The sequence below is a fragment of the Loxodonta africana genome, chromosome 4, assembly GCF_030014295.1.
Source record: "Loxodonta africana isolate mLoxAfr1 chromosome 4, mLoxAfr1.hap2, whole genome shotgun sequence".
In the NCBI taxonomy this organism is placed as follows: Eukaryota; Metazoa; Chordata; class Mammalia; order Proboscidea; family Elephantidae; genus Loxodonta; species Loxodonta africana.
Genome location: NC_087345.1, coordinates 93,147,843 through 93,173,683, shown reverse-complemented (window position 1 = coordinate 93,173,683; position 25,841 = coordinate 93,147,843). Strand labels below are relative to the sequence as shown.

The window sequence follows — 25,841 nt, the reverse complement described above, 5'->3', positions numbered from 1 at the left end:
GCCGCTGCCCTCGCCCCTGCCTCCGGGCCGCTCCCGCCCCCGGCGCCGCTCGCTTACCCCCACCCGGACTCCCCCATGTATGACGACTCCTACGTGCCCGGGTTTGAGGACTCGGAGGCGGTGAGTGCCCACGGTGGGGATGGGGGTGGGTAAGTTGGGATGACACCTCCTCTCCCTTGGACCCTTCCCCCAGTTTGAAAAAACGCCCCTGTGGCAGGGCAGGGTGTGTGCGGGGAGCGCTGTAGGAAAGTGGGGAGGTGGGTTGTCATGCCAAGGGCTCCCCAGTGCCCCAGTTCTAGACCAAGGGGCACTGGGTGTGTGCAAGGAGGAGGGGGCAGTGTAGGGGAAAGGCTCGAGCAGGTGGCTTCAAAGCCCAGGACAGGAGAGGTGGAAGGAAAAAGGGGTGGAGGAATCGAGGTTAAAGGCATAGAGGCTTTAGAGAGGGCAGACAGTGTCTAGAGTTCTGAAGGGAGAATTTATGGGATCTGAACATAACAGCTACTGGAGAAGCTGGGGATCTTGAGGAGGGGGACATTCCAGACCTCCTGTGCCCCAAGTCAACAACAAATGAGGGAATCTGGGAGAACACTGGAGATTTGGTTCTCAACCTCTTCAGAAAGATCATGAACACAATAAAATTAAAAAAAAAAAAAATCATAAAACTTGAGGACCTCTGTTATCCCCTTCCACCCTCCATCTCTTCGCATTGCCTTATCTCCTCACCCTTCCTCTAGCCCAGCAACTGGCCTCGGCTTAAACCTGGGCACCCAGCACATGAGTGGGCCAGCTGACTGAGCCCATCCGTTCCCCAACCTCCTGCTGAGGCTTCCTCAGAGCAGTAGGCACCCTGAGCTCCTTCTCTGCATGGAGGACCTGGAGGTGAGGCCAGAGGAGCTGAAGGCCTGGGAATGGAAAGGAAGCTCTTTGCTCGGAGAACCAGGCAACCGATAAATATTTAATTCTCCTCTTTGCTTTTATCTCCTGACCCACTGAGACAAATCAGCTCATTAGGCAGTGATTCCCGGAGCTCAGAAAGCAGAGAGAGTGCCTGGAAGGATGGGGCAAGGATGGGGAGTAGCTTCTCAGCCCCCTGGAGCTGATAACCTTCCATTGAATCTCCTGAAAGAAGGCCTCCTAGGGAGAGGACCATTAGATGGCTTGGAGGAGGCCCCTGATGGGTGTGCAGACTAGAGCTATACAGTTGCCAGCACCCCTGGGTCTGAAAAGGGAGTATGATCAAACCCCTCACCCATCTCTTGCTGCCAGGCCCAGGATAGATGAGTGCTAGGGCTCAGAATAGGCAGCTACCAGTCCTTTTCTGGAACTGGGTTCCTGCTGGGACCAATTCCCCATCAAGTCTCTGAGGCTAATTACCTTGCAGCTAGAGCAGGTAATTTTCAAGGCTCTGGTGGACACCTCTGATAGTTGAAGGGACAGCTGGCATGGCCCAGGGTGCCAAGATGCCAAGGCGAGCTTGAGAAAGGACTCCCCTGGGGATCTGGAGGGACCTGGGAGGTTCTTCCCATCCCTGGTGAGAAGAAAGGGGCTGTTGCAAGGTAAAGACTGACAAGTGGATGGTGTTTGGGGGCAGCATGCTGTCCCATTGCTCTCTCCCCACCTCTGTCTAGTTCCTGGATTACCCTCCCCCACTTCCTTTCTCTTGCCTGGCTCCTTGCTCTCCCTGAGGCCCCCTCTGAAGCAGTAGGAGGGAGATCAGGCTCTAAATAAATCCACCGGCTCATCTCCCTCCTCTCCTTCCCTGTGCCAGGCAAGAGTGGAACTGCAGCCTGCCCACACACTCACCAGGCAAGGGGGGCACCACCAGGGCACTATGCCAACTCCTGGCAGCTCCAGAGTACTGAGCCTCTGGCTGTTTTGGCATAGCAGGGAGTAGGGGAGACAAGACCCCAGAGTATGCTTGGCAGGGCAGCCCTGGCCTCCCCAAGTGCGGCCAGAGCTTCAGAGATGGGTGAGTCCTGAGGACTTGGGAGTCATGGGAGAGAGCACAACTTATTAAATATTAAGGGAGAGATCCTGTCATTCCCATCCTAGGGTGGGAAGCCAGGTAACCCAGATGCCCCAGGCAGGGACATTAATATTAGGCTGAGAGCCTGGAGGACAAGTAATAAAAGTTAGACTCCTCTCCCAGCACTGTACTGGGCATCTGATGTGTCCTTATCAAAGTGAGTGGTCATCTTGCCTTTCCTCATGCCTCCCACCTTATGGTCTCTATCCACTTCAAACAGCCATGTCTTGTAGGGGGATCTCTTGTATCCTAAGAAACCCTGGGAAAGCTCCTCACCCTACTGACAGTGCAAAGGTCCTTCCTGGAGCTCAGCCTTTCTCCTTCCTGCTGCCACGCCAGTCCTATTTTGCTCTCAGGAGAGATGGGGAAGAGCAGGCAGACACTGTTGTTAGCTGCCATTGAATTGGCCCCCGACTCATGGTGACCCCATGCACAACAGAATGAACCACTACCCAGTCCCGCACCATCTCCGCAATCTGTGGATCAGACCCATGTGATCCATAGGGTTTTCACTTGTCGATTTTTGGAAGTAGATCACCAGGCCATTCCTCCTAATTCATCTTATTCTGGAAGATATAGAGAAAGCTGTTTGTCATAGCAACACACAAGCCTCGACTGACAGATGAGATGCATTGGCTGGGACTGGAACCCTAGTCTCCTACATGGAAGGCAAGAATTCTACCACGATGTCCTTCATTAGGTGCGGTCTGCTCTTCTGAAAAATTAAAAGACTTTTCCCTGTGTTTTCTTCATGCGTCAGGTCTAGCACAGACATTGTCTATAGCTTAGGCTCTACAACCTGGGCAAAGACCAAGCTGACATGTCCTCTTGTCCAAGGCAGGGCTGGGCAGGGGACATGGTACATGGCAGGTGTGTGATTTCATTCCCCAGTGAGTTTGATCTCTGCTGCCTTCTGTGAGGTGGTCATGTACAGTGGGCGAGGGAATGCTCTACAATCTGAGAAGGTGGTCTAAAGCCCCTTCCTCTACACACGCACGCACATACACGTTCCCATGTAAATCCCTTATCTAGGCTCCTACCTTCTCTTTGCCACCTGTACCTCAGAATTGAGGGACACATTATTTCATTTTTCTGCCCATAAAGAGGGGAAACTATGGCAAAAAAATAAGATTCTCTTCTCCCTAGACTGAGGGGAGAACCCAGACATCCTGACTTCTGGCTTCTTGTCTCAGGGTACAGCTTCCCTTACTCTTTTGTGCATTTCCCTCATGGCCTTGAAGGTGAACACTGGGCCATTCAAATGTGCCCTTATTGCCCAATGACCCTTCCTGTGGGCCAGACTCAGAGACTGTCCTTGCTCAGGTTACCAAAGACCCGCTCTCCAAGTCCCTAGAGTCTTGTTCCTCAGCTGGGTTGCCTGGCACCAGCCTGGCCTTCCTCCAGGGTTTGGTATCCCCTGGGCTTGGGGAAGGGGTGGGAAATGTAGCCCAGGTGGTAGGCGTGGCCCAGCTTACCCATGCCCAGGGAGATAGCTGCTTTGTGTTGCCTTCTCAGCCTTGTTTGCTGCCCACACCTGGCCAGTTGCCCCAGCAGGCGTGGGAGGAAAGAAAGTGGGGCATAGGGAGAATAAAGGTGAGGTAACTTCTAGGAGTTGACAGCTCCGTGCCCTCCACTGCACCCTGGAATGGTAGAAACTAGGGAAGATGGGATCTAAGGAGGCAGGTCGCTATATCCAGATACTCAGGGCCAGTGTCATGCCAACCAGCATCTCTTGACTGTTGCCTGCCCAGCTGTACTCCTGCCAGGCATTTTAAAGGGATAATGTCTAGGCTGCTTTGCAAGCTGATGTGAACGAGAGGGCTGGGTCTCCTGGATCCAGGATCATCTCCAATATATCATCTTCAGTACATACCCCTATCCCCAGGCCTCTGAAGACATGGTAGAGGAGAGGAAGGAGGGAAGTGTGGCATGCTGTATTCAAAGCTGCAGTATTAATAGGCTTGGGGGAATGGCCCAGATCTTAGCACATACGGATTGGGCTGGCTTTCCTGCAGCCTAAGAGACACTGGGACCCTTCCCATGTGGACGGGAGGAGACGCTGATGCCTAGCCGCCTCCTTGAAGATGGAGAGGCTGGGCATGAGTGGTGGCACCACTATAGGTTTAGGCGGGTGCCTCTATGCAGTGCCCTTCTCGCCTGAGCCCAGGGTTACAGCCTTTCTCCCATTCCAGGGTTCAGCTGACTCCTATACCAGCCGCCCATCTCTGGACTCGGACGTCTCCCTGGAAGAGGACCGGGAGAGTGCCCGGCGCGAAGTGGAGAGCCAAGCTCAGCAGCAGCTCGAGAGGGCCAAGGTATCACTTCCAGGGCAGGGGACAAGACTGGGTGGAAAGCTGTTCTTGGTTCCAAGTCCTGGGAGGTCCTTGGGCAGAGCGTACATAAGTGTAAAAGAGCGTGCATGAGGCTCTGGCCCTCTGCTGATGGGGGACTGACACTGGGACCGGTGGTCTGAGGCTCCTCACTTGCGCTGATGACCACGTTCTCCAGCACAAGCCCGTGGCATTTGCTGTGAGGACCAATGTCAGCTACTGTGGCACACTGGATGAGGAGTGCCCAGTCCAGGGCTCTGGAGTCAACTTTGAGGCCAAAGATTTTCTGCACATTAAAGAGGTGATCAACACCCTCCCCCTTCCCCAAAGAAGCTTCCACCAGTGAATGTCCCTGCTCCTCCCCAAATCCCAGTTCTTCTTGAGGCCCTCTGTAAACACATCCCCAAACTCAACTACTTATCTTTAACATATACCCATACAGCCCTCATATCCAAGACCTAGTCCCCTGGGTCTCCATCCTTCTGAGCCCTGGTGGGGTCTCAGTCTCCATATCTGTAAAGTAAGCTGTTAGATTAGCTGCCTCTTAGGTCCCGTGGGACAGCTGTGATGCCTCACTCTGAAATCCTGGGTGCCTCAAACCCAGCTGCCCTTCCCTCTGGCCTCTTCTCCTGCCTGCCTCCCCTTTTGCTGCCTTCCTCATTCCACCTGGACCAGCCCACTGAATGCCTCCCTGGCTCTTCACCTCCAAGAGCCAGGACAAAGGCCTGGGCGGCCTCCTCTCACTGAGCCTTCTTGCTCCTCCCCACCTCCAGAAGTACAGCAATGACTGGTGGATTGGGCGGCTAGTGAAAGAGGGCGGAGACATCGCCTTCATCCCCAGCCCCCAGCGCCTGGAGAGCATCCGCCTCAAACAGGAGCAGAAGGCCAGGTGAGGGCAGGGCTGTGACTCAGTCAACATTCCCCCCAGGTGTGCACATGACCCACAGTACACAGGCACCACACACAACACACGTGTGCATATCCCACACAAAAATACACGCATATACCCACCTGTACACATTTGCACGTTTGTCTATACAGCAGATATACAAACATATACATACAAATGCACATGTATGACACATACACTTCCTCACTAGATAAGGTATGCAGAAACTCACACAAGTATTAATACTGTTTAGACCCATACATACCCAGTGGCACATACACACACTCTCTCTGACCTCCTTTTCTGCTCTCAGGAGATCCGGGAACCCCTCCAGCCTGAGTGACACTGGCAACCGACGCTCCCCTCCCCCATCTCTAGGTAGCCTCCCCCCACCCCACTCCCATCTTAGGTAGGTGGGTGATTAAGACACAGGGGGAAGGTGGAATTGTCCCCAGGTTAACTGTGTGGGAAGGGGTTGGCGGAGGGATCCAGAGAGCTGGGAGAAGTCCATATCTTCTCTGGGAAAGGGAATGTCATGCCCCCAGGGCCTTTTCCCCCTTGACCAACTTCAATCTTTTATTTCCTTTTCTGAAAAGCCAAGCAGAAGCAAAAGCAGGTGAGTCAAGGAACGGGCCTGGGCTTGGGGGGGCTCATGGCTTATGACTCTGGGAACACTTTTTTGGGCAGTCATTGTTGGAGGGGCAAAAAGATACAGAAGGGAGGGAGTGCCAGGACTTCTGAAATCTGCCCCCAGGACCAAGCGGGCACAGAACAGGCACCAGGGCCGTGATTTTGCCTGACCTCATGTCCATTCTGTAGGCGGAACATGTTCCCCCATATGACGTTGTGCCCTCCATGCGGCCTGTGGTGCTGGTGGGGCCCTCTCTGAAAGGTTATGAGGTGAGACGAGAGTTCCCTGGCCCCAAAGTCACCTCTACCAAACCTGCCACAGGAAGACCTCCAGGACAGTGGGAGGGAGTGGGCTCCATAGGCGATGCCTGGGCATGCTGCCTCTCCACGGGGACTTTTCAGTCACTCCCTGCTCTCCCCTTCTCAGGTCACAGACATGATGCAGAAGGCTCTCTTCGACTTTCTCAAACATAGGTTTGATGGCAGGTAAGCTGCCTGGCCTGGGGTGGCATGAGAACCAGGGAGAAGACCAGAGTCTACTTGTGGGTGCTTGTAGCAGGGTCTCCTCTGAAAGGAAAGTTAGTGGGGCCTGGTTAGGGAGGGGCCTAGGGCTTTGGGTTGAGAGGTGAGCTATGATTCTCCACCACCACCCCAGGATCTCCATCACCCGTGTCACAGCTGACCTCTCACTGGCAAAGCGATCTGTGCTCAACAATCCTGGCAAGAGGACCATCATAGAACGTTCCTCTGCCCGCTCCAGCATCGGTGAGAAGCCCTTGTCTCCCTGTTACTCTGCCCACTCAAGCATTAGTAAGAACTCCTTGCTTTTCTGCCCAGCTCCTTCTCTGCCTGCCCCAGGATTAGTAAGATCCAATCCCAGTTGTCTCAGTCCCCTGCTCCTCTGCCTGCTCAGGTCTTGATGGATATCCCTCCCTCCCACCATTTGGAAGCCCCCAAAACCCTGTTGAGGTAATAAGTGGATGGACCCATAGGTGATTACTCCTGCTCCCTTCCTCCGTAGCCGAAGTACAGAGTGAGATTGAGCGCATATTCGAGCTGGCCAAATCCCTGCAGCTGGTAGTATTGGATGCTGACACCATCAACCACCCAGCACAGCTGGCCAAGACCTCATTGGCCCCCATCATTGTCTTTGTCAAAGTATCCTCACCAAAGGTAGGTCAGCCGGGGTGATGGAGGAGGCCCACAGAGCTGCTCCTCTAGGATCTACAGCTCTGCTTGGTCTCTGCCAAGGGCACCTGAGTTCCCTTTCCCTGCAGCCCCCTGACAGCATTCTGAGTCATCCTCACCTGCTGCTGATGCCATATCACAAGTGGGAGGACATGCTCAGTTCTTTCCAGGCCCGGCTCTGCCCCAAGAGACTCCAGGCCCAGCTCTGCCCTTTCCTTCAGGTACTCCAGCGTCTCATCCGCTCCCGGGGGAAGTCACAGATGAAGCACCTGACCGTACAGATGATGGCATATGATAAGCTGGTTCAGTGTCCACCGGTGAGTGCCTGCATCTGTTACTCCTATGCCCACTTTTGCTTTCCAGGACTGGGGGAGTAGTAGAGATGGGGCTGCCACTGAGAGGAGCCCAACATTTGCCCTTCCCCTTTTTCCCCAGGAGTCATTTGATGTGATTCTGGATGAGAACCAGCTGGAGGATGCCTGTGAGCACCTGGCTGAATACCTGGAGGTTTATTGGCGGGCCACCCACCACCCAGCCCCCAGCCCTGGTCTTTTGGGCCCTCCCACTGCCATCCCTGGACTTCAGGTAACCACTTCCAGTGGGCTCAGACCTTCATGCTCAACCAGCCAAAGTATTGCCCTCCCCTCATCCCTGCCGAGTCCAAGGCTGGGGAGTGTCCTTGGCCTTCAGTTTGAAAGGCTAAGGGACTATAGAGCTCTCAGGTCTGCTGGAGACAGCTGGTGCAGGCAGTCAAAGAACTTCATGATGAGAGGATAAGTCAACAAGATCGGTAATCAGATTTGTTTTCTAGGGGGTCAACGGAAGCCCAAATCCCAAACCCTCCTCCTAATTTGTCTTGAAGGCAGAGCCTAAATTGTCACTGTGTGCCACTGTAACTCATAGTTACAGAGTAGAACTGCTCCATAGGATTTCCTACACTGTATTCTTTATGGGAGCAGATCACCCAGTCTTCTCTCCTATGGAGCAACTGGTACGTTCAAACTTTGGACTTTTTTGTTAGCAGCCAAGTGCTTAACCACTGTACAACCAGGGCTCCTTAGCCTGAATTTGGAGGGAGTCAAAACCTCCAGTTTTCCATATCTGAAGAGGAAGACTGCTCTAGTATGCTTCTCCTTCCTTGTGCTATTTCCTGTACCCAGGACTTGAGGTTGGATGGTAAAGAACCTCTCACCCTTTCAGAGAGGGGAGGGAGGCCAAGGTGAGGTCTGTGCTGCCTCACTTAGAGCTGTGTATTGCCCCCAGAACCAGCAGCTGCTGGGGGAGCGTGGTGAGGAACACTCACCACTCGAGCGGGACAGCTTGATGCCCTCAGATGAGGCCAGCGAGAGCTCACACCAAGCCTGGACAGGATCTTCACAGCGTAGCTCCCGCCACCTAGAAGAGGACTATGCAGATGCCTACCAGGACCTGTACCAGCCACACCGCCAACACACCTCGGGGCTGCCCAGTGCTAACGGGCATGACCCCCAGGACCGGCTCCTAGCCCAGGACTCGGAGCACAACCACATTGACCGGAACTGGCAGCGCAACCGGCCCTGGCCCAAGGATAGCTACTGACAGCTTCCTGCTGCCCTACCAGGCAGGCACAGGCACAGCTTAATGGGGTACCTGGCTCCAGGCAGGTTGGTGTTAGACTGCATTAGGCTGGCACTAGGCTCAGCCCCCACAACCCTCTGCCCAGCTGCAGCTCCAGGGCTGTCTGGGGTCCCAAGGTTCTGGGAGCAGTGATCCCCCCCCCAGGCTCTCATTCCAGGTACTAGCTGTGTGTTCTGCACCCCTGGCACCTTCCTCTCCTCCTGCACAAGAAAACTGCCCACTGGGCAGAGCCCTCAGGCCAGGACCCCCTTAGCAGGGGCCTTCCCACCACTCAGGGAAGGGATGCCCCCTCAAAGTGACAAGAGGGTGGAGGTGTGGACAGCATGGCATGAAGACGAAACAAGGACCCTGAGCAGGCACAGGTCGTAACAGTCAAGGGACTCAGGGGTTGTGATTTTGGGTCTAAGGGCCTCCACTCACCTCACTGCCACACGTTAGAAACGAGACAATCAAAGCCCATCAGCGTGGCACTCCCATCTATCAGCTGGGGTGGGGCATCCAAGTACAGGACTGGAGCAGCAGGCAGCCTAGGCTGGGGCAACACCTCACAGCTGAAGCTCTTGGAGGGAGGGCTCTCCTCATCTGTCAAGAAGCTTAACATCTGACAGGACCAGGGACTAGGAGCATACTCAGGCCAAACAGAGCGAGAGTCAACCTGGACTGGGTGTTTGGGGATGGAGGGTGGGCATGTATAACAGGACGTATGGAACAGCTTCAGGGGTCTCCTCACCCCTCATTCTTTTGCTCTTGCATCCAGTCATTTCTGTTATTGCCCTTCATGTGCCCTAGGGAATATGAGCCCCAAACTTTATTCCCTGATTCATAGCTGCTGTTTGTCAAGTTAGGGTTAGGTGGGGAGAGGTAGGACACAGCAGACTGCCCCCAGAGGCCCTGTCTACCCAGCTACCCTTGCCTATGGCTCTAGTGTGTGATCTACAGAGCATGCTCCACAAGACCCTGCCCCCATCTCACTGTCATCACTAATAAACACCATGCGCAGTCCTCAGGCTTCCGTTCTGTGTCTGCTAGCTCAAGTGGCCAGGTTCCTCACTACGTGGCCTGGCCAAGTCTGGTGGAGGTAAAGAATTCTGGCCTCTCTCACAAAGGACCCATGGAGTGGGAAGGAAAAAAAGAGACAGAGCCAGGAGAGCCTGCCACCCCTCAGCCTCATCCCCAGGTGCCTGCGGGGAAGACATTCAGCAGCACAGATGGAACTTGTTCTGGGAGGTAAGGAGGAAGAGGCTTAGTCACAGTTTTATACTGTCCCTGCCTCAGGCCACAAAGGTCCTAGAAGTACAACCTGAACTCCATGTACCTGCCAGCTCTTTCTGAGGGGTAGGGATGAGCATGTGAGTAAGAGGGCATCAGTGGAAGGGCCCGGGCCCTGCAACACTCACCAAACCCTTGCTCAGCCAGGCCAGCTCAGGGCTCGTCGTTGCCTGTCTCTCCCTTCACCTTCCACTCTTCCACAAGCAGCAGACCAGGCAATTAGCTACAAGCAAAGGCCCACAGCACAGGTTGGAAGAGTGCTTCCAGTTGTGCCTCACCTGCTGAAGTTTCACAGCTGATGTCCTTTCTCACCCTGTGCACGGCTACCTCGAGGGTGGCCTGGCCAGGGCCACAAGTTGTGTGGGGCTGGAGCAGGGGAGGGAAGAGGTGTTACAATCCTATTGCCAGTGGCTTCCGTTTCCCTCAGAAGCTGTCTGTTGTGAGACCCTAGGCTCTACTCTTGATGTAGTTTTCTTTCACTTTCCAAGTGAACGCACTGCGCCCAGGGCTGTCCTTCCTGTGGTGCCAGGGAGAACCTGGGAGATGTTTTGCTAGAACTAGACACAGCCTTAATATCCGTGTATTTATTCTCAGAACATACAAACCCATCTTCTCAGAGAATAGAAAACAGAAATTTCACGCAGTGACAGAGATGAACATAGCCAGTTCACCCTGACCTCCCTTTTACTAAAAAAAAAAAAAAAAAAATTCTTTGGGTGAGGGATGCCTAGAGTGAGTGGCACCCCTTGGCACAGGGGTTGTACACAGCTCTAAAAGCTCTTGAGAATCCAAATGTGAAAACAGCTGTCAAAGTGACAACAGAGGTCCAAGGTCCATAACTCTCACGGTGCCATATCCCCTGGGTCATTTCAGGCAATGGTGTTACTGCAGCTTATGCAGTCAAGTCTATGCCAAAGGTGCTCCCATCCAGGCTGCCAGGATCCTGTTCAGTCTGGGGGCAATGCCAACTGGCTGTACCCACACCCTGATAAGAGTAGACAGCCCACTGCAATCCCAAAGAACCACAGAATGGCATAGCTGGCTCAAAACCTGGCCATTTGCTCTACCTCCCTCCTATAGCAGCTCCTCTCTTTTTGAAGCTCAGGCCTTCAGACCTGGAGGTCTGGGCCAGGGCATCTGATTTGTTTTGTAAGCTCCCACAACCCAAGACTGAGGACCTGGAGAGAGGGATGTAAGGGTCCTGAAGAACCAGCATTAGGCAGCTTCAGAGCATGCCCTTAAATCCAGGTGAAGAGCGATGTGTCAGGCAAAGATGGTCTCTTCCCGGCGCTTCTTGGTGAGGATGGTGCCTGGCTTGTGCTGGGCATCTGGGTGGTTGGCTAGCTCTGGAGGACAGGAGGACACAGGGCTCTCCAGGATGGCTTGCTTCAACTCATAGAACACAGCAGAGTCCTCTTTGGTGAGGAAGGTAATGGCTACACCACTCTTGCCTGCTCGTCCTGTACGGCCAATCCGGTGGATATAATCTGGGGATTGGGAGGAATGTCAGGACGTTAGGCCAGAGCCCTGGTGCGCGGTGTCTGAAGCCTGTTTCCAAATGTATCATCTTCCTACCCCATCTCCAAGGGCAGTAAATGCAATTCATGAAGACAAACCTGAAGTTCCTACAGTACGCTTTATCACTATTGATTTTTGGTCATCCTACAACACTAAGAGTTGCCTAGCTCCAAGCTTCTCCACACCCCTGAGGACTGAAGTGTTATCCCAGGTGCTTGGACAACAAATCCAAGTAAGACAAAGGGCAGGAGCTCTTCCCATTAGGATGAGCTTTGAGAGATGGCAGCAGTGGCCTCCTCAGTGAAGCACCCCAACTTTGAGAAAGAAGAGATTAGGAGTCTCCCCCTATCCTGGACTGAAGCTGCTTTCCCCTGCACTTACCTTCAATATTTTTGGCCATATCATAGTTGACAACCATAGACACATCTTGGATGTCAATACCACGACCAGCCACATCTGTAGCCACCAAAATATCCTTGGCCCCAGCCTTGAGGTTGGACAGTGCAAACTCTCGCTGCTCCTGGCCTTTTCCACCATGCAGTGTACAAGCATTGTACTGTTGGAAGAATAGAGAAGGAGCAATGGATCACTGCAAGACACAGATGCTAAGACGGTGCAGGGACAGAGAAGAGAGGGAGGGTTGGAGACAGAAGAATAAGTGCAACTGAAAGGAGGAGAGAACAGACAAGCTGAAAAAGGGGACAGGAGAGTACAGGGTGTGGTGTGGCAGGGATACAGAGGGTAAGGTCAAAAGCAAAGCAACTGAGGCCAGATATGGAGTCAGACAGATGTTAAGTAGTCCAAGAGACAATTAGGTGAGAGAATAGGGCAGAAAGAAGGGATCAAGAAGATGTAAGTTAAAGAGTTGAGTGGAGAAGACATACCCCTCAAATACCAGTATCGAGAGTAGGGGATCCTTACGATGAAGTACATAGGAGGCGCAGTTACAGATACTTCTTAGACATAACCAAAACACCTCATGGAATTGGATTCCTGGATTTGGAGGATTAGGACCATAGTCTCATGGGACATCTCAATCAATTGGCATAATATAGCTCATAAAGTTATGCTCTACATCCTAGTTTGGTGAGTAGTGTCTGGGACCTTAAAAGATTGTGCATGGCCATCTAAGATACAACTATTGGCCTCTACTCATTCAGAGCAAAAGACAAGGAAGGAAACAAAAAACTCAAGGAAGAAACCAGTCTGCAGGACAGTCTACACATATCATGGCCTCATCTACCCTGAAACCAGGAAACCTAGATGGTGCCTGGCTACCACTGCTGACCATTCTGACCAGGGACACAACGGACAGCCCTGGAATAGAATGGGAGAAAAATGTGGAACAGAATCTCAAATTCCTAAAAAACAAAAACCTGACCTATTGGACTGGTTAAGACTGGAGGACTCCCCAAGACTTCTGCCCTGAGATATTCATCAAACTCTGAACTGAAACTAACCCCTGAGGTTACCTTTTAGATAAATAACAGATTGACTCAATTAATGAATATTATCGTAAGTACTGTGCTCCTTTAAAAAATCACCTATATTGAGACAGTAAACAATTACTTTAAAACAAAGATGAGAATGTAAGCAGGCAGGAAAACTAGATTAATGGAAAAGGAACAACCAGGAAGGAAATGAAGATGTTCACACATTGTGAAGAACATAACCAACGTCACTGAACAACTTGTGCAGAAATTGTTGAATGGGAACCTAAACTACTGTATAAACCTTCACCAAAAACACAATAAATTATTATAAAAAAAAAAAAAAAAGAATAAAGGATCTTCATTATCAACATTTCCCTCCGGACCACATCATCCCCCACCAAACACGTAAACACAAACAGCTTTGACCTACTCTATTCCAGGTCCTCAGATCCTTCCAGAATATGTACCTCAAAATCTCCCTCTGGCCCCACCCTACTTGGATAAAGACCCATGGCAGCTTTGGTTGGCATAGCTGGAATGTCAATCAACCCAGTTCTCCTTATCACCACCAAACTGCCTTTTGCCTCTGGCCCTGACTTGTTGAATACTGGAGAAGTTAACGAATGGGTGAAAATTGAAAGCTGGCACCTAAGGAGACCCTCTAGTTTGAGAAAGCTCCACAGAGACCAGACTTTGCTCTCCTCTGCCAGACATACCCCCATCTTCTCCAGGGATTTGGCCAACACATCACAGCCCTTCTTCTGGTTGACAAAAATGATGATGGGTGGATCAAAGCCTTGCTCCAAGATAGCCAGCAGCTTTTTCCTGAGGAGAAGAGAAAGAGGAGGAAAACAAGATACATAATTATCTCCACCCCAAGTGAAATGCCCAACCCTAATTCCAGGGTCTTCAATGCCCATGGCATTCCAAACATGAGAATAGATGCTCTTCAACAGACCAGTGCAATCACCCACCAGCCACAACTCTCACTGAAAAAAGTCCTCAAAGCCCTTTACCCTCCCTGTTTCTGCCTGGCTTAGCGCCCTTGTACCTCTTTTCTGACTCTGACATGAGGAAGACCTTCTGTTCCACTCGTTCATGGGGCTTGCCTGCAGAGCCAATATATACCACAGCAGGTCGCCGAAGATAGCTCCGGGCCAGACGCTCCACTGCTGGGGGCATGGTGGCCGTGAACATGACTGTCTATGAAAATAGGAGACTCAGCCCTGGGCCCAGACAGACACAATCACATATCCCACATCACCACAGGCAGCCCAGCCCAGCTAAAGAATCTAAAATGAGCCCTGGTGGTAAGCTTTGATAGCCACTACTTTAGGAAACAAAGGTCCTTTGCCTTCCCATCTCTGTCCTCTGTCCACTGTTCATCAAGGCTTTTTATATCTTATGATGATGGGAAGGGCTGGGAGCATTTGCTAGTACCTACGGTCTGGTACTATGACACCCTGAAATCATTTTTCCAGGGTGAAGCTAAATGGCACCACCCATAGGACTGTCAGAGGTCTGCATTTAGGCATGCCTCACCATTCTGGAAACATGTACTGTGGGCCTGCCCAGGGCAAGGAACCTAAAGCAGATTTGGGAACTTGCCCAACCTTTCCTAACCGTGGGAACCAGCCTTACTTGGCGGTATTTATGTTTCCCTGATTCAAAGTTGGCCAACATCTTCTCAGGGTCTTCAGCCTCATCCGTGTCTGGCTTCTGGTTACTGACAGGCATGTGCTCCAGGATCTTCTGGACATCTGGCTCAAAGCCCATGTCAATCATCCTATCTGCCTCATCCAGAACCACATAGGTACAGCGGCTCAGCACCAGGTAGCGGTTCTCCAGCACATCAATCAGACGTCCCGGGGTAGCAATCACAATCTGAAAGGTACAGTGTAATCGTATGTGGCCCCAGCAGGTACCTCTTTCTTCTGCCTCCTGTGAGCTACCCACCTACTTTTGCAACAGATCTCCAATGCTAAGGAACTGGCCCCCAACCTCTAGTTATGTTTGGCAGTGAAAGTTCCTGAGAATTGGCATGAAATGACTACTTGCAACTTTGAATTTTTCAGGAATGAACAGGGTCTTCTGAGTTAGGTCTGGGGTTAGACAAGAGGAGGCAAAATCAGAACATACTTTCCTAGATGGGAAAAGACTAAGAGATACTGTGGAGAGACGAGTATAAAGGAATTACATTGAGAAGTTTGCAGAAGACACTCAATTCCTATAGGAGACTTCTTATAAAAAGCTGTTTTCCTATTCTTCCACCCCATCCTGAGATGAAGGCAACACACAAAGTCAATAAGATGATCTAGCAGAGTGACACAGGCTTTGGATTTGAATCTCAGCTCTGCCCATTACTAGCTGTGGGTGACTTTGGACGTTATTAACCTGAACCTCAGCTTCATCTTTAAAATGGAGATCTCACATGGTTGCTGTTGAGAATTAATGAGCAAACATACATATACGATGTGCTTAGTACAATTCCTGGTGCATAAGTTCTCAGTAATTGTTGTCGTGTGCCATCGAGTTGATTCCAACCCCTACTGACCCTATGCAACAGAGTAGAACTGGTCCATAGGGTTTTCTTGACTGTAATCTTTATGGGAGCAGGTCGCCAGGTCTTTCTCTTGCGAAGCCGCTGGTGGGTTCAAACCGCTGACCTTTTGGTTAGCAACTGAGCACTTAACCTCTGTGCCACCAGGGCTCCTTCTCAATAAATAGCGGCCCACGTGCGTGAACACACATGCACACACACACATATATATATATATACATAAACCAAGCTTCTTCTTAATTTCACTGAACATATACGGAAGAACCTAGAAACAGAACCCCAAAGTAGACAGTTGCCAAACAGTGGGCTAGCTGCCGGCTGAGTGAACGAACCTCACAACCCATGCGCAGCCTGAAGCCCTGGTCTTCTCTGGAGATGCCGCCAATGACAGCCACAGTGCGGATGCCCAGCGGCTTCCCAAATTTGATGGTCTCTTCCTCAATCTGCTGGGCCAACTCACGAGTAGGTGCCAGAATGATGGCATAAGGGCCTTGGTCTGATTCTTCGATCCTGTGGTAAATGGGGCACCCCACAGTGTCATCAATCTTGTCATCCAACCACAAACAGGAGCAAGACAAAGTCATTCTTACAGGCAGCTATGGAAATGGAGGGAGGCAGGTAGGATACACTGATCTCATACAGAAACCAGAGATTCCAGGATAACAAAGTTCTCCAAGGAGTGATTCTTGCCAGCAATAAAACCATATGCTTCTTTGATATCATGATTCAATTATTCCCCAATGTCCATCCCAGACTAAAGAAGGGTGTTTTTGATTATAGATTTAAAAAGAAAACCAAACACTCATTTGCTACATTCACCTTCCATACCCAGCCAAACCCATTTCACCTGGAGCCAGTTGACCCCACCTGTCAATCTTGGGGAGAGTGGTGATCCAGACCAGCAATGGTATAAGGAAGGCTGCTGTTTTGCCACTGCCAGTCTCAGCTACACCAATGATGTCACGATTCTGTAGCCCAATGGGAATTGCCTGACGCTGGATAGGCGTTGGTTCCTGTAGTGACCCAGAGGCAGAAAAGGGTACAGGCAGAATTATACCACCTGGTCTACTCTGACAGAACGCGCACATATGCTTAACACAATGTTAAGGAATGGGGATTTGAGAAGCAATACAATCACTAAAGACCAGAACTTCCACCAGAAAGTGATACAGACAAGGTCATCTTGGTGCCCACAGGCAGAGAAGACACCAAACAATCAAGGAACAAAGTTCTCAATCTCTAAAAAGTTTAAATCCCCTAGAATGTAGGAAAATTCAGGTCTTCTGAGCCATTCTGTGCCCCCTTACCTTGTAGCCACACTTGTCAATAACCTCCAAGATGTGTGGAGGTAGAGAGGAGTCTTTCCAGGATCGGATAGGATTGGGGATCTTGCCACCTTTGGTGGTGATGCTGTAGTCCTCACGGAAGATCCGCCAGTCCCTGTCTGTCATCTCATCTAGCTTCTTCTGGGACCAATGCCGATCATCCCAGCGCTGCTTGGCTTCCTTCTTACGAAGTTTGCGGAGTCTTGCCCTGAAGCAGGACAAGAGAAATCCGTGTCTTCCAACTCCTTTCTGTAGAGACTTGAACTCTGCCCAGCCACTCCCAGCCCTGATCACTCACTCCTCCTGCTCCTTTTCTTCCAGCGTTCGCCTCTTCTCCATTAGGTCTCCGTAGAAACGTGACTGCTCTCGTTTCTGCTGCTTTAGGTCAATGCCTGCAATGAAGCCTCGCCCCAACAACTGCACCTGGTGCCGTTCTTTGTACCTGCAATTGAGACAGAGGGAAAAAAAGGAGAAGGAGCTGTTACAGCAGTAAAAGGAAAGGGGAGACCACCAATGTGCAACAGTGCCCCTCTCTGGCCAGGATCGTTCCTTATCCAGCAAGCTGACTACTAGTTTACCACTTTTCCCACCCCGGCTTACTTCCAGTTCCCTCTAGAAACTGCCTAGGGTAAAAGACGTAGAGCTCAGGCCCAAGGCCACTCACAGAGGGTTGTAGTCAATGGATGTGTCTTCAGATGCATCCCACTCAAAGACAAACTTGCGATCATTGAGATGCCTCGTTCGGCGCCGCTTCTTGATGCCACCCAGGTAACGTTCCTGCCAGGGAGACAGCACAAAGCTCATAAAGCTCGAGGCCCAAATCGCACATTTTGGAGAATGCAAAGATCAGAATGGCCAAATAATCAGACCTCCATTTTTGTGGGGGAGGGTGAAGACAGAGCAAAGGTATGTACCTTAATGGCATGCAGTTCCTTGCTCTTATCCTTCTCTTCCCGGATCTTCTGCCGCCCTTCCTCATCCTCATTTCCATTGGTCTCCCGCTCCATCCTCTCCCTTCGCTCCCGACGTTCTCGTTCCTGAGGGTCTTCTGCAGACCAAAGAAAGCAAAGTTGCAGAAGAAGTCAGTGGAAGTAAAAAGGACAGAGAGTGTAGGGAACCCACACAATGTTCACCAAATGAAGAAAAAAGGAGTAATTTATGATATGAGAAAAATGGAGATCTAAGAGAAAGTTATTTTTCTCATGAACTTCCCCCATTCTCCCCTCTACCAAAATCCAGAGCAAACAGGTTTCTCCCGGTCCTGAGTGCCCATAATCCCATCCCACCATCTCCTGCCCAATCTAGGAGTTACACAGGGTAGAAAACGAACCCAACATCTTCCTGCCCAAGTCTTGGAACTGTTTCCTCTTCTTCCTCTCCTCTTCAAGCATTTTCTGCCGCTCTTCCACCTCCAGCTGCCGCCGCTTTAGAGCTTCAGCCTCTCGTTCTGCTTTGGAGAGGAACCTGGGCTACAAAACAGATTGGGACTCTTAACAAAGGATCTGGGAGCAGAGTACAGTCATATCACTGATGGGGAGATGGCAGAGAGCCCTAAAATATTTGCTCAGGCATTAAACCTGTTGAGAAAAACACAAATAGGCCTAGGACCCCAAGCCTGTACCTTAGCCTCAGCTTCTTCCTCAGCCTTTTTCTTGGCCAGAAGTTCCTCCAGGGATAATGGCTGGGCCTGAAGATAAAACACAGGACTTCTGTCCATAAAGGCTCTCATCCTCTGAAGATGAAGAGGAAGATAAGAAAATCCTTCCTTTCCTTTACCTTGGGCTTCTTATCACCATGTTCATCCTCTTCATCCTTCCTAGAGTCTCTGTCCTTCCGAGATTTAAAATCTTTTCCTCGGCCAGGAGACAAGCTTTAAGGAAAAGGAACAGGAAAGGTCCATACTGCTATCTTACCTGCAGCCTCTGGATAAAATTCAGGCTGAGGCCAAAAAAAAAAAAAAAAGGACGGAAGTTTACCCATGACTCAACAAGACTGGCCCGTGGTCATCCATCATGTTCTGAAGCTCCCTTAGCAGGCATGGCTACTCTGTTGCTCTGAAACCTGATTGATCATGGCCCTGCTTTGGCCACATCCTACCTGAATCTCCTTTTCTGAGACTAATCTCTTCTGGGAAATGTGTCTTCACTACTGACATCAAAAATATTTCCTCCAAATAGCAGTTGCACATTGGAAAAAAAAAATTCTGCTTAACTTTATAACATACAGTGAATTTAGCCTACAGAGCCACCCACCCACACTGCTCCCAGATACGGCGACATATTCCCCTGCCTCATCTTTCCTTCCTACCAGTCCCAGCAACTCTTTCCCATGCCTGCAAGAAATTTCAAACAACCCCACTGTGTTTCTGTTATGAGCATTCTGTCCTTTGCCCTGAATTCTAACTTACACGCTCTGGGCCTAATAAGAACTGTGCATAGAAACTTTCCAGAGAAAAGAGATCAAGACACTGGGGCATTATGCTATCCTTATAAATATATGTTATATATCCTGGGTAGGACACTGATCTGATGGAGATAAAGGAATGTTCTGTACACTGGTAATCTTTTCAAACTAATTTCTAAACTCTAAGGACAGGCTGACCCTCAAAGGGTTATACTAACTGATAATGCTTTCAAAAGAAGACAGCTCTGCAATACTACCAATGAGATCTGCTAAGGGAAACTGATTTCTCTATGAACCTGAGCCAGATCAGATGTGAACAAGAAGAGATGGCAGTGTTCCCCTGAAGCCTGTTCTCAGTCCTTAGGTACCTGGATCGTTTACGGTCCTTGTCCCTTCTGTGCCCATCCTTGTCCCGATCTCGGTCTTTCTTGTTCCGATCTCGCTCCTTATCACGTTCTCGTTCTTTGTGCCGTCGTTCTCTAACAGACAGAAAATTTAAGAAATCACTTAACAATCCTCCTTCACTGCAGACCTAAGGTTTCCATGATCTTTTCTCCTCAAAGTAAGTGTTTTTCAATCTGGGGAATGTGTTTTCTGGTGAAGTTACAAGGGAATTCTAAGGTCTTATAGTTCAGAGTTGTACTGCTAAGTATTAATGGCAATGACAGACCATGGACTATGTGAGCTGGTGACCTACCTTCCTTGATTCTCTGGGCCTCCATCTTACAAGTTCCCTGTAATCTTTAAAAGCTGCTGGGTCGCTGAGGGAAACTGAAAACACTTGCAGGTCTAAGTAGGCTAGGAATAGGGAAATGTGCAAAAGACGAATGTCCTAATACTGGAGGCATGAAGGGAACCAAGAAAGAGACATCTGAAATGTACTGTCTGTCCCATGTAACAGACGTAACAAAGTTATTTACCTTTCTGTAGACTTGGAACGTGAACGGGAGCGAGAACGGCTGCCCCCTCGACGTCTATCCCTTGAACGATGCCGCTTCCTATCCTTAGATGGCGAAGACTTCCGGTCCCGGTCTCTTTCTCGCTCTCTGTCAGGAGTCCGAGATCGCTTCCTTTCCTCCTTGGAAGGTGATGCATCACGGTCCTTCTTGTCAGCCAGTTCTCCTGCCATCTGTTGTGGGTAAGAGGAGTACTCGTTATATACTTAGTACTGTCCTAAACAGCTGATTTATAATTCACTTAATCTGAAAAAACTCTATGAGAAAGATACATTAGTATGGCCACTTTACTGAAGAAAAAAACTGAAGCTCAGGTATATAAAGCAATCTGCCTAAGGACACACAGGTAGTAGGTGGCAGATGGCAGAGCCAGGCAGTATAGCTCCAGAAGCTCGCTCTTATTCACTACACTATGCTGTCTCTCTTCTCTAATTCCTTTTTGTATATGTTCATTTCTAAATTTGTACAATGAATATGCCATATTTTTTGTAATTAAGACTCCAAAAGAGTATTAAAAAGTGTTAGGAAATAAACAGTGTACTAACTCTAAAAGCAGCTTGTATTGCTTATCTTAGGATTCAGTCTGCCAGCCCACCAGGATCAGTCACCATATCTTAGTAAGTCTAAGGGAAATAAATTCTCTTGAGCTCATAAAGAAAACTCAAAAGAGGAGAAAAAAAATAACTTTGAGATTTGGAATTGCCATAAGCACCCAAAAGAACTAGGCTCATGAAATATCTGAATTTAATTGGAGAAACAAGGTCACTTTTACTCAGATTAAAAGAAATGTACCCATAACTAAAACAAAACAAAGCCAGTTGCTGTCAAGTCAGTTCTGACTCACAGCTCCCTTTGGAGTCCCAGAAATCCTGACTGCCATTCTGTGCTCAGACTTCGACAGCCTGGATGATCTACATCCACATTACCCAGTTTCATGAAAGGTTTGAGCAGGAATTTGTTCTGTTTCCCTTCAGCCACAGTCAACTGTCCCTACTTCAGCCAGGAACTAAAATGATATCAAGTCTGAATCTACCTCTACCCCATCATCAACATCATCCCTACAGCTTGCAATATATTTTTTAGAAATTATTTTATTCCTCATCTACTAATTTATCATTCGGTGGCTCAAACCCACCCAGTGCCACCACAGAAGAAAGGCTTGACAATCTGCTTCCGTAAGATTACAGCCAAGAAAACTCTATGGAGCAGTTCTACTTTGTAACACGTGGGGTTGCCATGAGTCGGCATCAACTTGATGGCAACCGGTTATTTTATCCACAAGTGGTTCACCTGGAATATCAGTTCCCTTTAAGCTTTAGCTAGGAGCCCTGGGTGGCAGAGATGATTAAGTACTCGACTACTAGCCAAAAGGTTGACAGTTCAAACCCATACAGAGGCACCTTAGAAGACAGGTCTGGAGATCTAATTCTGAAAGGTCACAGCCACTGAAAACCCTATGCAGCAGTTCTGCTCTGCACACTTGGGGTCACCATGAGTCGGAATTGACTCAAATGCAACTAACGACAAAAGCTTTAGCTTACCGTTCCCTTTCCCATACCATTCCTTCCCATATATCCTTAAGAAGGGGGGAAGTACAATGGTGAGAAAAGAAAAATGAAATGAACATGTAGCACTTTCAAAAGGTGGAGACAACCCACTTTAATCTGACAATTGCCTGAGTAATGAATGAATGAATTTCCATATCAGTACAGCACACTTAATACATGGGAATTATATTTGTCTCTCCAACACACAGCCCTAAGGAAACGGTTCAGAGAAAAAGCTATCTTCTCTATAAAGCATCCTGGACATCATTTATTCTTTCAGCAAATATTCATTGAGTACCTGGTACGTGCCAGAAACTGTTCTAGGTGTTGGAGCTACAACAGTAAACAAACAAAAAAATCTCTGATCTCATAACACATTCTAGTGTGGGAGACAATAAACAATTACACAGAAAGATAAGAGAATTTCAAATAGTACTGGGTGCTAAGGAAGAAAATAACAGAGGGTGATATTACGGAGAGGAAGAATTTTTAGATGGCATTTTCGCTGGAACTTGAATGATGGGCAAGAAAGCGCTATGCAAAGATCAGGGAAAAGAACTTATTAGGTAGGAGGGACAGCGAGTACTAAAGGCACTTGTTTGGCATGTCTGCCAATTAAAAACAGACTTATGTGGCTGAATGGCAGTGACCTGGGGGAAGACTGACTCAAGGTGAGGTCTGTGAGGTAGGCAAGAGTTGGGTTATGGAAATATGCTATATACCAGGCTAAGGAATCTGGATTTTAATCTATCTGTAACAGGAATTTCAGAAGGGTTTTAAACAGGAAGTGATGTAATCTAAATTTATATTTTAAAAGAATTACTTTGGTGACTTGCAAGAAAATATACTAGAGAGGCAAGGGGGAAAAAGACCACTAAGAACACTATTATAGTACTCTAGGCATGAGATGTTGTAGGAAAATGGCAATGGAGATAGGAAGAAGTAGATGGGAAGCTTTAGGGTATACTTTGAAGGCAGAGCTTACAGGACTTGCTGATGAAGGTAGAAAGGGAAAGAGGGGACCCAAAGACAACTCTTGAATTTATGGTTTGAGCATCCTAATGGTTGGTGCCATTAGTGAACTAGAGGAGACTAGGGGAGGCACAGATTTAGGAGGAAATCAGAAGTATCACTGTGACTATGTTGAGAATACGATGTTAATAAGACAACCAAGTGGAGATTCCAGAAAGGTAGATGGATAAGCAAATCTGGAACTCAGGGGAGAGTTCAGGACTGGAGACAAAAATCTGAGTCTCCAAAACATAGATGATTTTTAAAGCCACGGGGCACTAAATGATAATTACTACCTAAGCAGACAATATAAATGGAGCCCTGATGGCGCAGTGGTTAAGAGCTTGGATGCTAACCAAAATGTCAGTGGTTCAAATCCACCAGCTACTCCTTGGAAACCCTTTGGAGCAGTTTTATTCCATCTCATAGGGTCGCTACGAGTCGGAATCTACTCGATGGCAATGGGTTTGGGTTTTTTTTTCTGGTTTAGGCAATATAAAGAAAATAGAAAAGGACTCAGGACTGAACTCTGGAACACTCCCACATTTACAGATCAGGCAGAGGAGGAGCCAGAGAAAAAGACTGGAAAGAAGCAGTAGCCAGTAAGAAAGGACAACAAAAAGCAACGCATGGCATCACAGAAGTCAAAAAAGTATTTCAAGGAGGGAACGGTCAACTGTGTCAACTACTACTGAGGTAGAGAAAAAAAACAGGAGATAGAGAAGTGGCCATTGCATTTGGAAAAATGAGATTGTTAGTGACCTTGACAAGAGCTGTTTTTCATTGGTATGGAGGGAAGAGAAGCCTGAGTGGTTTGAGCTGAGGAGAGAATGAGAAGTGAGAATACGAAAACAGTGAATACAGGCAACTTTTATTGTAGGTTCTACTTATCACATAGGAATCCTGGTGGCACAGTGGTTACTAAGAGCTTGGCTGCTAACCAAAAGGTCAGCAAGTCAAACCCACTAGCCATTCCAAGGGAGAAAGATGTGGCAGTCAGCTTCCGTAAAGATTTACAGCCCTGGAAACCCTATGGAGCAGTTCTACTCTGTCCTATAGGGTAGCTATGTATCGGAATCAACTCAATGGCAGTGGGATTTATCACAAGGGTCAGATAATCAGGCTGACTCTGACCAACTGCTTCCCAGTAACCTCCTATCAAACCTCTAAATCTTGGCATTCCTCAGTTCATGTAGGACAGAGGCAGATTCTTTTTTGCTTTCAATGAAGTTTTTTTTTTTAATAATATTATATTAAGTTTTTGGAGAAAGTTTACATAGCAGATTAGGTTCCCATTTGATCATCTCTATACAAATTCCTCAGCGACAGTAGTTACCTTTTTCACAATGTGTCAACATCCTCTTTAATTGCACCTGGTTGTTCCATTTCCAGTATTCTAGTTTCCCTGTTCCCTTATCTTCTCATCTTTGCTTTAATTGTTGATCTTCTAATTTCATATACACGGTTTTTTAATAGAGCACCATACTCACAAATAATGTCCTTTATTTTGTGTGCCAATCTGTTATTTCACTAAAAGGTGACCTCAGAGGATAGTTTCATTCAAGGTTTATAAAGGATCTCATGGTAATAGTCTCAGGGACTCCTCCAGCCTCAACTGGTCCAGTAAGACTGGACTTCTTAAAAATTTGAGTCCTGTTCTATCAGGGTTCATCTACTGTGGCCCTGATAAGAATGGTTGGTAATGGTGGCCAGGCACCATATAGTTCTTCCAGGCTCAGGGCAGATGAGGCTGTGGCTCCTGCAGGCTATTAACCCTATAGATTAGTTTCTTCTCTGAGACCTTTGCTCTGGATGAGCAGAGACCAGTAGTTGGATCTTAGACCGCTGCTGGCAAGCTTTTAAGACCCCAGATGCTACTCACCTCAGTAGGATGCAGAATATGAACTTTGTGAACTATATTATGCCAACTGACTGAGTTGTCCCATGAGGCTAAGATCCTAAGCATTCAAAGTGTTTGGTTACATCTGAGAAGTACCTGTAACAGTATCTTCTATGAATATGTGTGCACACACCTATCTCTATATACACATACACATAGATACTTCTATTTGTGCACATATATGTATACATCTGCACCTACCTATATACACATGTACCTATACACCTACATATGTGATCATACACTCACTTTTTGGTTATTGTTGGTGTTGCCAAGTTACATATGTCACATTGTTTAGTATAAATATCCTTTTCTCTTGTGTGGTTCTTACTGGCATCATTTTCTTTGGTCAAGCTGTGCTCATTACACCCACATTCAGAGCTACTCTTCCCATCACCAAAAATAACAAGTATCTACAATCTAGAGAGTTATACCCGCTCAGTGAAGTATTTTATCAAGCATTCCCTATATGCAAGGCACCCTAGGCACTGTGTGAGTTGCTAATGGAAATGAGGAAGACCCTGTCCACAAGTAGCTCATAGTACAACAGAAGTGAGAAGACACATATAGTGGACAGATGCCAAGATGATGGCTCAGATGAAGGAGAGTTCAAACAAGGAGTTTCCTTTCATTTGTGAGAGGGGATGTGGAAGGCTCTGTAGAGGTAGTGGCTCTTGAGTCTTAATTATAGGTAGAATTTGAAGATGTATAACTGAGGGTACGGAAAGAATGTCATTCCCAGCAAAAGAAATAATACAGGAGGTGCACAGGCAGGAAAGCATAGATTGGTTCTGGGAGAAAAGCTGGAGTTCGTTTGGCTGGAACAAGGGCTACTCGAAATATGAAGGAATAAGGTCGGATTGGGCATATCACAGGTGCTGTGTCCTTGGACGGAGGTCTGGGCCCGTAATATCGTCGACTGGCCTATGCCCCCCAGGAGCCAACACCGCCCCTGGGGCCCCGCGCCCCTTCGCCCCAGCCCACAGGACCTTCTCGGGCTCGTGTCCCTTCCCTGAGGCATTCTTTACCCCCTTGGCATGTGCCACCACCATACTCCCATTCCCGCCCTTTCTGCAAGTTCCTGGGAACCGCCTCCATCGCCCGGGACTCACCACCCTGACTCTGAACCGCCCAACGCGGCCTCAACGTCGCGAAGCAGTCGCCATCTTTCCCGTTTCCTGGTCGCGGAGGTACGCCCCCGGCCGCGCGGCAAACTGGGAAGGCGAGTTTCAGACGCCG

General features: G+C 48.8%; 2 protein-coding genes across 3 annotated transcripts; one reads left to right on the top strand and one right to left on the bottom strand.

Moving 5' to 3' along the window:
* Positions 1–10,677, top strand: CACNB3 (calcium voltage-gated channel auxiliary subunit beta 3). Of its 2 annotated transcripts, XM_003405751.4 has the most exons (13): positions 1–120; positions 4,219–4,341; positions 4,535–4,657; positions 5,130–5,245; positions 5,559–5,623; positions 5,842–5,861; positions 6,065–6,145; positions 6,303–6,361; positions 6,531–6,640; positions 6,897–7,048; positions 7,285–7,380; positions 7,499–7,648; positions 8,327–10,677. In XM_003405751.4, the coding sequence occupies exons 1-13, from the start codon at positions 76–78 to the stop codon at positions 8,639–8,641; spliced, it is 1,455 nt and encodes a 484-aa protein (XP_003405799.2). In that variant the 5' UTR covers positions 1–75; the 3' UTR covers positions 8,642–10,677. The 2 variants fall into 2 exon arrangements, with proteins under 2 accessions (XP_003405799.2, XP_023411636.2); XM_023555868.2 differs by lacking the exon at positions 1–120 and having other exon boundaries at positions 3,396–4,341.
* DDX23 (DEAD-box helicase 23) lies at positions 10,518–25,841 on the bottom strand. The gene is made up of 17 exons (XM_003405754.3): positions 25,715–25,841; positions 20,109–20,317; positions 19,557–19,667; positions 18,562–18,655; positions 18,407–18,472; positions 18,116–18,254; positions 17,700–17,833; positions 17,450–17,562; positions 17,084–17,227; positions 16,768–16,993; positions 16,328–16,473; positions 15,793–15,970; positions 14,542–14,784; positions 13,952–14,103; positions 13,617–13,725; positions 11,849–12,023; positions 10,518–11,436 (listed from the first exon to the last, which is right to left on the bottom strand). Exons 2-17 carry the CDS (start codon positions 20,315–20,317, stop codon positions 11,213–11,215), a joined length of 2,463 nt encoding a protein of 820 aa, XP_003405802.1. The 5' UTR covers positions 25,715–25,841; the 3' UTR covers positions 10,518–11,212.